Genomic DNA, 11975 nt, shown 5'->3' with positions numbered 1-11975 from the left:
TCTGCACGGCGAACTCCATGAGCGTGCCAAATGCCCGGAACATGGAGGTCTCAGTGTATATAAAATCCCTATCATAAATAGGGCTTATTGAAGACCATGTGCGAGACCACTCATCACAAGCAATGTCTCATTCAGCCAAATCCCACTATGAATTAGAAAGTGCGGCCGAATGCCTGGATTTGAGTAGAGGTCGTGTTTGGTGTCAAATCTTTCGCCCTGTAACTTCCGTTTCCCAATACTGCCAAGGGCCAAGTGCTCAGCACGGCAGAAAAAGAACAGGATAAGGCTTTGGGGCCTTGCCCGATGTATCCTACCTTCAGGGTTGCTAACTGCTGAGCAAGCTTGACTTCCTGAGGCCATTCCTAAGGACTCCAGTTGGGTGAGTAGCTGTCACAATCACTGAGCACCCACTGGCTGCAGGAGATCACAGCAGCTGCTTCACACGCCTTGACTCTGTTCTGCCAGAGAAGATTGAACTGGGGAGGGAGTCAGCTTCCCAAAGGAGGACCTGAGATTGGGCAAGTCTTCACCTATAGGCACCTACCTTGGTGGCCTCCACATATTTTGTTTGCATGTTTTAAGCCGTTAACTATTAGAGAAACATACTGAAGTATTAGAGTGGAATGTTCTATCTAGGATTTGCTTTAAAATACCCCAACAGCAAAAATGGTGGGTAGAATAGATGAAACAAGAATGGCAAAATGTTAATAACTGAAGCTGGGTGAAGGATGATGGGTACATGGATGGGGAGTGCAGGAGGTAGCCAATTAATGACTCTAATCATTGATGTTTCTATCTCTTCCTCTCTGAAATCAATAAAAATATAAATAAAATAAATAAAATATGACCATAAAAATAAAGAGCAAGGAAGAGTGAGTGAAATTATTCCACAGGTAAAGATAGCAGAAAATGTGGGAAACCTGACACTATCTAAACGTGAGTGATCATTAGACTCACCTGGGGACCTTTGAAAAATGCAGGTTCCTGGGACCCATGTTATGTAATTTAGATTCAATAGTGTAAGTTGGCCCCCAAAATGTGTATTTGTAAAAGGTCCCTGCAATGGATACAAGATCAGGCCGGCATGCAACCTTGTCCAGAATTGAGGTGGAAATGCACCAACATCACCTGGAACAGCTGCTTCTCCGCTTATTGGAAAAATTCATAGAAGGAGATGACATCATCTCCGGGTAAGTCGTCCATGAAGAACGTGTTGATGTGAGTGTTTATTTTACACACTGAGGTTGAGCTTTGCCCAGATTTTGTTGTTGTTTTGGTGGCTACCGAACGTGTGGAAGAGACATCTCATTTGGGAACATTCTTTTATCGTTCACAATAATGTTTATTATGGCCTAACCACAATGGGCTTGATTTTAAGTGTTTCTTGCATTAGGCCAAGTGGAGCCCAAGAAGAGGGGAGAGGGGGAAGCTGTCCGTGGTGCTGAACTGGGGAGCCGGCTCCAGCCTTTGACCTTTCCCGCAAGAAAGGGCCCTCCATCCGCCCTCCAGCCCCGTTTTCCTTTCTGCTCTCACCGCCAGTTTCTCCTCTTTCCCAGTACGAGCAGCGGCGAGAGTGGCCCTTCATATTTCCGTCCCAGGCGGCAGATGATCTTGGGTTGGAGTCCCACCGCCTCCCTTCTCCGACTGCCTGGGCGGCGGCTGATGGGCACGGCACCCTCCCCTCCCTAGGCCCCTCTGGGGACCTTACCCCACCCCACACCCAGTCATCTCGGCGGCTCCCTGAGCACGCGGCCCCACCTCCCTCCGCGCCCCCTCCCCACCTCCCAGCCTCCTGCTCCTCCTCCTCCTCCTCCTCCTCCTCCTCCTCCTCCTCCTCGGTCCCGCCCCGCGCGCTGGCAGCCCTGGATCCCGGCGCTGGGGAGAGAGAGGGGGCGAAGGAAGCGGTACCAAGGGCGGAGCGGCAGGAGGAGGGGCGCGGGGCTGGGCTCCGGAGGGCGACGCGGGCATGGACGCCGAGTACCCGGCCTTCGAGCCTCCGCTCTGCAGCGAGCTCAAGCACCTGTGCAAGCGGCTGCAGGAGGCGTACTGGGAGCTGAAGGAGGACCTCACGCCGTTCAAGGATGACCGCTACTACAGGTAGGGCGCGTGGGCCTGCAGGGAGGGGCGCAGCGCCGGGCCCCGGCCTCCCCCACCGCCCTTGCCGGATCGGCTGAGCTCCGGCGGCCCCTTCCAGGGGCAGCAGGACCTTGGGTGGGGGCGGGGGCAGCAGGTGCTTGGGTGCTGGCTGCGGGCGCCCGCATTCTGGGGGCCTAGGATAGGTCGTGGGAGGGGCGAGGCGCCTAGAAACCTGAGCCCAGATTCCTGTATCCCGAGAATGGGACTCAGGGGCTGCGTCCTGGCTGCGCTCCTCCCTCTCTCCTTCTCTTCCGGTCATGCTTCCCCCCCTCTGCCCCCCACCGCCTGCTCAGTCCTGGTCTGGGGACGTGATCACTCCCCTTCAGCGTCCAGCCGAGAGGGCCTTGCCTCTCCTGTGAGGTCCGAGGCCCCAGGGCTGCGGTGGGAGTCTCTGAGGCTGGGGGCTCCTGGGTGGGGCAGCTGCCTCGGGCTGAGCAGCGCCTGGCGAAGAGGCCGTGGGGAGCCGCTGTCAGCACCCACAGGGGCGGTGGGTTTGGGCTCCTCTGTGCTCGTCTCTGCATCCCTCTCCTGAAGCCAGGGGAGAGCTGTGGGGCCCACAGACCCTGGCGAGGGCCCGCCCTTCCTCCCTGCGCTGTGCCGTTCTGCGGGGAAAGTGTGGCCATTGCCAGTGGCCGGCCGCCCCTGGTGCGCCCGTGCGGAAAGGACCTATAGGGGCTGCAGCCTGGAGCCGGGATGGAGTTTGCCCGAACTGGCTTCGCGGCTCGAGAAGGCTGCCTGCTAACGGCGCTTCAAGCTTCCTCCTCGGGAAAACGGGAAGCTTGGACCAGAGGTTCCTGAAAGCCATGCTTCCAAGCACGGCTTGCTCACTGCATGCTTAAGCATGGCCAGTGTCCTGCATGGAGGGAGGGGGTGCAGCGCCGGGCCCGGAGGACAGGTGTCACAGTTCCGTCACACCTTTCCCGAGGCTTCCCAGGGCTCATCCACAGTCTATTACTGAACAGTGTATCTGAGGGGGTTTTAAATGTCATGTGGTGTAGCTTTGGGGTGCGCCTCAAAAATCTTTCTATTGCAGGTCCTGGGGGACAGGATAAAAAAAACCTACAACCCACAGAGTTTCACATCTTATTTTCCATACGTTCCAATCTCCTGTTCATGAATCTCTCCCTGCCCCCTCCCCCCGCTCTATTTTTCCTATATTTTATTTTCTTGGGAGTTAGTGAATAGCAAAATGGTCTTCATGCAGGTAGCAGAAGAGAGAACAAAGCCACATCACTGGTTAACCCACAACTGGACTGTGCTTTATCCACTCAGCCATTTATTCCACTAATAGTTACTGAGCATCTGCTGTGGTTCTGCTGTGGTTCTCGGTGCTGGGGTGAGCGAGACAGACAGGGTACCTGCTGTCCTGGGGCGTATGGGTAATAAGCAAGTGGTGACCTATGGCTATGAGTGCTGGGAAGAGAATGAACCATGTGCCATGATCCAGCGTGATGGGTGCCACCTCAGAGAAGGGGCCAGGAAGGCTCTTTGAGAAGGTGACATTGACTGGGAACTGAAGAATGAGTTGCTCACTAGACAGTAAGCTGGGAGAGGGAAGGAGAAGAGCAGACAAGTGTAAACCCCTGAGACCATAAAAACATGGAGTGGTCACAGAACAGACTGCAGACCAGCCTGTTGGGACTCGGGGTTGGAAATGGACAGGGCCAGGTCCTAAAAGGCCTGGAGGGACAGACTGATGGTGTGATGGAGCTCCAGTGGGAGCCAGTGAAGGGTTTGGGGTGGAGGAAGTGACCCTGGCCGTTTGGCTGCCTGTGCTACAGCAGGCGCGGGAATCTTTGCTCCAGGAGCAGCTCATTTTCGTTGGCTCCTGAAGACAAATCCGCCGTGGGCGGGAGGGGCACCGAGGATGCTGCCCTCAGCCATGGGAATGCTCGCTGCAGAGTGCTCTGCAGCGTGGGTGCCGGCAGCGCGGTTAGGCCGAATCAGAGGCTGTTTTGTAGTGGGGAGAGGTTTGGGGTCACTGAACTGTCTTCCACGGCTCCACTGCGCGTTTCTATCGGTCAGTGGGCTGCGCCCTCACAGAGCTCAGAGAAGCACTCTTGGGCATCTAAGTCGAGAAGCTGATAGTTACAGCTCCTGCCTCTGGCTGGCTGGAAGGCGAGCTTGCTACTATGATTTTTGCTCCTACTCTTCTCGGCATCTTCACTTTCCCATTAGCGATTTATGATTAACATGCACTGGTCCTTTTCTCCCTGGAGGGCCAAGGACTAGCCTCGTGTCGCCAAGTTTCCTCATAACAGGGCGAAGTCAGGAGACAGCTGCTAATGCTCTGTTAGCTGCCATGGCTCTTTGCGTATTAGCTGCATCATCTGGCATCACTGAAAACCGGCAGCTATGTGGTCAGAGGGCTCACAGTCATTTTCACCAAATGAGAGACGACAGTTGTACTGCCTGCTAGGGACAGGGGAGCCTGCTGGGTGTAGGTGGAAAGGCATGGGCTGGGCTTATGGAACCCTGGCTTCCAGTCCCAACTCTGCCCTTTGCCTTGGGAAAATATTGAATTTCGCTGGTGATCAATTTCCACATCGGAAAAATGCAGCAAAGATGTTGTGAAGCTCAAGTGCTTTATGGAGATAACACTGGAAATGCTTCCAGTCCTTGCTGGTTTGGCTCAGTGGATAGAGCAGCGACCTGCGGACTGAAGGGTCCCAGGTTCGATTCTGGTCAAGGGCACATGCGCAGGTTGCAGGCTTGATCCCCAGAAGGGGGTGTGCAGGAGGCAGCGGATCAGTGGTACTCATTATTGATTTTCTATCTCTTTCTCCCTCTCCCTTCCTCTCTGAAATCAGTAAAAATAATTTTTTTTTTTAAAAAAAGGAAGGTACTAAAATGTTCATAGCACCACGATTTGTCATATTCCTGAACTAAAACCAGCCAAACACTCAGCAGTAGAATGGGTAAAGGTGGCTTCTTCCATAGTGGAATATTATCTACACTAATAAAAGAGAACCATGCAAATTGACCATCCCTCCGCTGTGCCCACCAGCCAATCAGAGTGATATGCAAATTAACCCAACAAAGATGGCGGTTAATTTGCAAACACAGGCACTGAGCGAAGACTGAAGACAGCTTAGAAGGAAGCCAAGCGCTGCAGAAGGGAGCGAAGCTGAGGAGAAGGGGAGAAGGGAACGGAGCCGAGGCAGCGGAGACGGGAGCAGAGCTGAGGCAGCAGAGAACGGAGCTCCGGCCTCAGGAAGCCCTTCCTGCAATGGGCCTCTAGTACAGCAATAAAAGTAAACAACTTAAAACAACATACAACAACGAAGATGAGCCTCACAGACATCCTGTGAGCAAAAGAAGCCAGACATGGGGAGTACCTACACTTTGATTCCACTTAAATAAAAACTTATAGAGCAGGCAAAATGTCTCCGCTGTTAGAAGTCAGGGTAGGGTTACTCTGGGGGGACAGTGGATGGGAGGGAGCAGGAGAGGGTCTTCTGGGGGCTGGTAATGTTCTGCTTCTTAATCTGGGTGCCAGTTATACGGGTACATTTAATGGTGAGCATTTACCAGGTTGTGTGCATGATGTGTGCACTTTTCGGTATGTTTATTATGCTTCAATAGGAAGCTGAAAAGAAAACTAGCTCCTGTGTCTCACTGATGACATCGGGCCCTTGCCCTCTCTTGAGCACATACTGGCAAGGGGGTGGAATCAGACTTCCACAAACCAGGGGCCCAGGAGCTGAGGGTAGAGCCAGTCCCACCAAAGGAGGAGGAGCAGAGGGCTGAACCAGATGGGGGTTCTGTTAGGAACTAGACGTGGGTAATGGATGCGAGGTGGGCAATTGGCTGTGTCTATGTCACAAACGGTAGAGGGTTAAACAAAGGAGAGGGACAGTAAATGCATTCCCCTAGAGCTCAGTTCTCGACGAATTTGTGGTTGGCCATTTGCTGACCCATACGTGGTTTCTCGTGTGATTACCTCATAAAATACATGAGCAGCGAAGATGGGCTTGCTTTTTCTTGGCCAATGACGTGATGCCCAGGGTGTCCTCACCCAAGAGGCTTCTGGAAGCAACATTTTGTCCCTTGGGTGAATTCATCGCCCCGGGGTCTGGCCCTCAGTCTCACCGGCCTATCTTAGACCACACGTCCAGGAAAAGCTGTTTTCAGTGACGGCTTCACAGTGTTTACTCAATGGGCTGGTGCAGACCCATGAGAACACGGGTCCCGGTGGCACCGCATCAGGGCAGGGCAACTGGCGAGATGGGTTCTTAATGCTGGCCGTGCATCAGAATCACCTGGGGAGCTTTTAAAACACAAATGCCCAGGCCATGCCCTGGAGGATTATGATTTCATTAGCCCGGGCTGGGTCTTGGCCAGGATGGGGAACCCAGGAGGGGTGAGGACTGTTTAGAGCATCAGACGGAGGGAGCCTGGTGCACCCACTCCTCTGCGGCCAGGAATATGGGAAGTCACGAGCCAAGGGCCCTGTCCCCCACACAGCTCAGTGGCCACTGTCAGTGACCACCTCGGCTGATTCTCCCGTTTCTGCGCTTCCCGGCCGCCCAACCTCCCATTTTGGATGAACAGACCTGCTCAGGTTTCAGTCAGGGTTAAGGTCAGAGAACCACTTTCCTGGTGACGGCAGCCTGCATATTTCCACCCTGACCCACCGTACTGATGGGCCGTTCATGTTTCAGCGGGCGAACTTGTCTCCTTGTCCTCAAGGTCTTGGAGACAACCCACCGTAGCTGGAGTCCTGACCTCTCTCTGTGTCCTCGCTTCTGTTTTGGTGGGAAGAGTGATAAGTGTCCCTGACGAGACTGTGGTTTTAGAACCGGCTTCTCTATCCCCATCATGTAGACCAAGAATGTCATTAAACTTGAATACTCGGATCTTAGCTTAGTGTTAGCCATGCCCTGGCCTGCGAGGAGGACTGGTGCTGTTGTTCTCCATTTGCAGCAAGATACAGGCCCCGGGCGGGCCAGGGTCCGAGGGCCTGAGCAAACACCGGTGTGAGGGGCCAGCACAGTCAGCTCCCCAAGACATATCCATCCCTGTCTTTGCGCTATCCCTGCCCACCTCCCCAGGAAGCACCCCTACTCCTGACCCTCTCTTCTCCCTCTAGGATCTTCCCCCACAATTGTCCCCACTTGTCCTCAGTCTCAAGCTGACTCCTCCCATTCGTTTGCAAAGTTCCCTCAGCCCGGCCTCCAGGAGCCACCACACTAAATTCTTCAATGCCTGTGGGTCTGGCCCCCCGCCCTGCTGCCCTGTAAATGGGGTAGCGCTGGGCCCTGCATATTGGCTCCACCTTGCTTATTTCTCCACTTATTTCACGTTGCCCCACTCACTCCCACCGGTGACTGACTCAAATTCTCACACACCCGTTGCTGTAAACGCAGCCACAGGATGCATGTTCTAGCCATTTGAGTTTGCGTACCTCTGAACCAGCACCCAATTTCTGCTGCCATCACTGCAACAAAGCCCGTGGCTGTCGCGGACCCGACCTGCTGCTGCCCTTGGGAGCTCTGCCATCTAGTCTTCCCACCTTGCTGCTGAGTGACTGGCCACGGAGGCCTGCTCTCCCACTCCCCTCTCCTGTGGGAGTTCCGTCCCTCTTCCCCTTCTGGGTGGTGGCCCTGACCACCCAGTCGGGAGGGTCTCCTGCGGAGAGGGACCTCCCTCTCTAGGCAACCGGTCCAAGTGCCACCCACTGTTGTGCAACACTGGGGGTCCCGTCTCTTCTTATTCAGCTCGGAACCCTGGACCTCACCACCCGGGTCCTGCAGCTGCTCTTGCCCACATCACTGGCGGCCTCTACACATCGAGCCCAGTGACCCCTTTCAGACCCGCGCACTGTGCGGGCCGGAGGAGCTGACCGGAGCTGGGCTGCCTTGTTCCTGCAGGACCAGCGACGCCCTTCTCTCGTGTTCTCCTTCCGCCTTGTCCTCTACATGCTTGCGAAGCTTCTTCAGTAGAGTCTCTTCCTGTTTGGACTTGCTGAAGCCATAGCACCGTGACTCACAGCATTAAATATCCCCCATAGTAGTTGGGAACACTGTTGTTTATTGCCTCCCACACCTGTCAGATGGGTTACACGTATGACAGATAACTCTTCCCTCCTCGCGGTACTGGTGGGTGAATTGAGAAAGGTTGTACCGTATGAACCAGACATAGCAGCTCTTGTTACCTGTCCGGCAACTTCCAGGTCAAAAGGAGATGGTGACCATAGCGCCCCCCCCAAGGCCGGAGGTGGAGTTGCATCTATGTCACCCTAGGAACCCGTAGTTAGGGCATCAGGGCCTGCTCCAGGAGAATTCCTGTTCTTTGTCTTGGTCTTGGGACAGTGTCTTAAAGCCAGGTCGGATTCAGGGACATTTCTCAACAAGCTTTATGGTCCAGAACATAGAATACTCCGGTGAGATTCAAAATTTTATACAAGTCCACGCTGTTTCTCATCTATTAAATGGGGTTAAAGGCCACTGATAACTCATCAAGTTGTTAAGGTGATTCATTGGCTCAGACCTTAGGCTTTTCGGGTGCTCGGTAATTCAGGTGCTTGGTTATTCTCCCTGGACAGCGTGACCCTGAGCAGAGAGTTGAGGCGGCGTCTTGAGAATGGAGTAGGGGCCAAATGGGGGGAAGCTGCCAAAATGTGAACTCCTTCTCAGGGCTGATCCGGACCGCATGTGAAATGTGTTCCATTCTGAGCTTAAAGAGGAAGCTTGCCAGACAGACAGAAGCAAGCTCAGGGTGGGGAAGCCTGGAGGGGCGGGGAGGGACCTCATGGGAGGCATGGTTGATGAATCAAACTTCCTTGGAGCCCCAGCATATGTTGGGTCCCTCTCCCTTCTTCCTGTACATGGTCACAGCACCTTTCCGTTTTCCTCTCCATCACAGTTAATGCTGGACAATGCTAGGAGACTTACCCGGAGGCAGTTTGGCCCTCAAAGATGTCAACTCTTTTTAGAACCCGGAGTCGCATGGAAACAGCAAGGGTCTGAGGGTCTGTGGGGATTCTCAGCAGCGGGCGCAGTCCCCGGAGCAGGCGTTTCTGCGCCAGATAAGGCTGCTTCAGGCGGGAGGGGGAAACTGGCGGCCTCTGCGTTTGGTTTCGTCCTCTCAGAGACTAGTTTTTGAATTCGTTTCTAACATTTGAGAATCATAAGGTATCGCATGAAAAGTCCTATTTGAAGTCAGGCTCTTTCAAAGTGCTGAGTGACAGCCGCCCTTTAGACGAGGCTCACTCTCTGGTTCCTGGTACCCACCTGACCCGCATCTCATTACCTGACTGTCCCCGCACTGGTGCTTATGTTCCCCAGTCTTGCGGCCTTTTCTCTCCAGTGACTATGAAAAGAACCTGAGAAATAAGCTTTTGTTACGGCTCCTGTGAGCGTTGAGGTTTATGATTCAGAATGCTGATGGAATTCCTTGTCATAATGATGCACTCCATGTTCAGGCTGCTGCTTTCCCTGCCATGCCCCTTCCCTCCAAAGTCCAAATCTCCCCACCTCCCCTTCCCCCTGAGGTCAGCCCAAACATCATGCCTTCTGCTTACCTTGTCCTGTCCACCCAAGTCCCAGGTGGGTCAGGGGCCCTTCCTTGGTGCCGCCGGAGCGACCTGTGCTTGCGGTAACTTACTTTGCCCTTGAGTTTGCTGAGGGAAGGCAGGAACTGTATCCTAGCCCTGTTGGTCTCTTCCTATCTTCCAAGCTTGACAGCTTAGAGCGTGAATGCGGATACATTAGGAAGGAAGTTTGAGACTTTTGTTTTCCTCGTTTGGTTTGACTTTAAACCCTCAGGACCGTGGAGACAGGGGACATTTTGACCAATGCTGCAAAGGAAAATCTCAGAAATACCCAGTCCGTGGCTCTCGACTGTTCTGATTACAAATGCAGAACCGTGGGCCCAGATCCCGAACCAAGAAAGTGCTCTTGGTCAGCTGATGTCTTCGCCCCGAGCGTGCGAAGCGCTGCCACAGGGATGGTCCCCATAGCGACATTGTGGGCGCTGGTACTGGGGACGGAAAGCTGCGTGCCGTGCCGGGCAGCTGTTAGGGAAGGGTTTGCAGAGGCACCAGGAGAGCGGGAAAGCGCTCCTTCATCACTCACGGTGTCAGAGGTCACCCCCGCCTTTCATCTCCTCGAGGTCACAACCCTCTTCGGGAATACGGAAAGTTGTGGATTCTCTCTCCAGAAAAATGCAGACACCACAGTGTCTTTCAGATTCCATTCGATGCCCGGTTGAGATGTCCTGGCAGCACGGGTGCGGATGAATTATCGTGTGGCCCCCTCCGCTAACGACCGGGAGGAAGGGTCATGTCACTCATTCATTCGTGCATCACTCCTTCATTGGTTCCTTCCTGCGGGAGCCCTGGCCCCGCCTCTGGGCTCTGGAGGCGCGGAGGAGGGAGATCCACCCCCGAGCTCGGCCCCCAGCCCCCGGCCCCGCCCCTCACCTCCCAGGCCCCACCCCTCACCTCCAGGCCCCGCCCCCTCCCGCCTGCCGCGCCTCTGGCCTCGCCTCATTCCCTGTCCCGGGCCCCGCCCACCGCCGCTCCGGCCGCTTCCGCGCACGTGACCCGCCTCTCGTCGCGCTCTGACGAGTCCGGGAGCCGCTGCTCCGGCCGCTGTCGTTCGGGCTGCGCCTGTGGCTGCCGCGGCTGCTGAGCGGCGCGGGGCGGGCGCGGACCCGGGGCGCCGGCCGCGATGGAACCGTGAGTGCGGGCCCCGGAGGACGGAGGATGGGCGGCGGGGGCTGGGTGCCCGGCGCCCGGGCCCGGAGTTGGGGTTCCAGCGTCCCGCTCCCGGGAGCCCTGCCGCGGGGTCCTCCGCCCACACCGAGCGCCGGGACGCGGGAAGGGGCGCCTCCGGGCTTCGAGGGGGGTTCGGCTTGGGGCTCCACCGCCGGGCTGGGTGAGCCGTGGAGACGGGGTCCAGGTCCGGGTCCGGGTCCGGGTCCGGAGCGGCCTCGGCGAGCGCGCCCAGGAGGCCCTGGGATGCCCCGGCCCTGCTCGCCCAGGGGCCCCGGGCCCGACCTGCCCAGGCAGCCGGGTGGGTGCCCGAGCGGTGGCCGGCTCCGGGGGCCCTCGCATCGGCGGCCCCGCGCGGGGAGCGAGGTGCTTGCGCGGCGTCTGGCGATGCTGGCGCGTGGCAGCCCGCCAGCCTCTCCCGATCTCGGGATGCCCGGCCCAGCGAGCAGCCTGTTGACTTTGGGCCTCGTCGCTCAGTGAAGCTACGGACTTTGAATGAGGAAGACCCGTCCGGGGCCCCAGGGACGCCACCCCAGGCTGCTTCTGACGCAGCTGTCACCGGGTGCCTCGGGGCGTCCAGAGAAGGGGAAGCGGAGCACCCGGGCTGCAGAAAGTCGGGGAGAAGGACCGCCTGTCCGGGGGCCCGAGGGCGGGTCCCACGATCCAGGGCGGCCTTCAGACAGGGCTGTGCTGCTCCGTGTCCCCGGTGCCCCTGCTGATCTCTGACCGCGGACATAGGGCAGTGAGATCCAGGCACCTGCCCAGGTGCAAACGGGTGTGATGGGGAAAGTCTGACCTGAGCGCAGCGTGGGAGGCCCGGCCGGCATCCAGCCTCCCCGCTCTGTAGGCCCAGGTGGGGGTGGGGGGTGTCAGCCTTACTGCCTCTGTGCCCCCGGGGGGCCGTTCATTTGTGGGGTCTGTGACTGGCACCCCGTGAAATGCTGGGGAAAGGGTGCCCTCTGGTGTTGTGCAGAGTTGTGGCCCTGTGGCAGAGTGACCACCGCATGCCATTGGCGGTTCTGTCCCCTGCGAATCTCTCTCCTGGGGTCCGCACAGCAGCCCCGCGTGGTGTGTGCTGGTGGTAAACTTTTTCATAGGACAGAGAGGCCGAGGGCTTGAC

General features: G+C 56.6%; 1 protein-coding gene across 4 annotated transcripts in view; it reads left to right on the top strand.

The window, feature by feature from the left end:
- Positions 1 to 1947: 1947 nt before the first annotated feature.
- The window catches only part of TMEM181 (transmembrane protein 181), a 38361-nt gene continuing 28333 nt past the window's right edge, over positions 1948 to 11975 (top strand). Inside the window, exon 1 of one of the 4 annotated variants that reach the window (XM_059699926.1) lies at positions 1948 to 2097. In XM_059699926.1, the coding sequence (XP_059555909.1) occupies positions 1967 to 2097 (131 nt within the window). In that variant the 5' untranslated portion in view covers positions 1948 to 1966. Of the gene's footprint in view, positions 2098 to 10665; positions 10820 to 11975 lie in introns of those variants that run through there. The other 3 variants (XM_059699925.1, XM_059699927.1, XM_059699928.1) reach the window with 3 other exon arrangements.

Source organism: Myotis daubentonii, chromosome 6 (genome assembly GCF_963259705.1).
Source record: "Myotis daubentonii chromosome 6, mMyoDau2.1, whole genome shotgun sequence".
In the NCBI taxonomy this organism is placed as follows: Eukaryota; Metazoa; Chordata; class Mammalia; order Chiroptera; family Vespertilionidae; genus Myotis; species Myotis daubentonii.
Note: the sequence above shows the minus strand (reverse complement) of the source record. Positions and strands in the feature narration are given on the sequence as shown.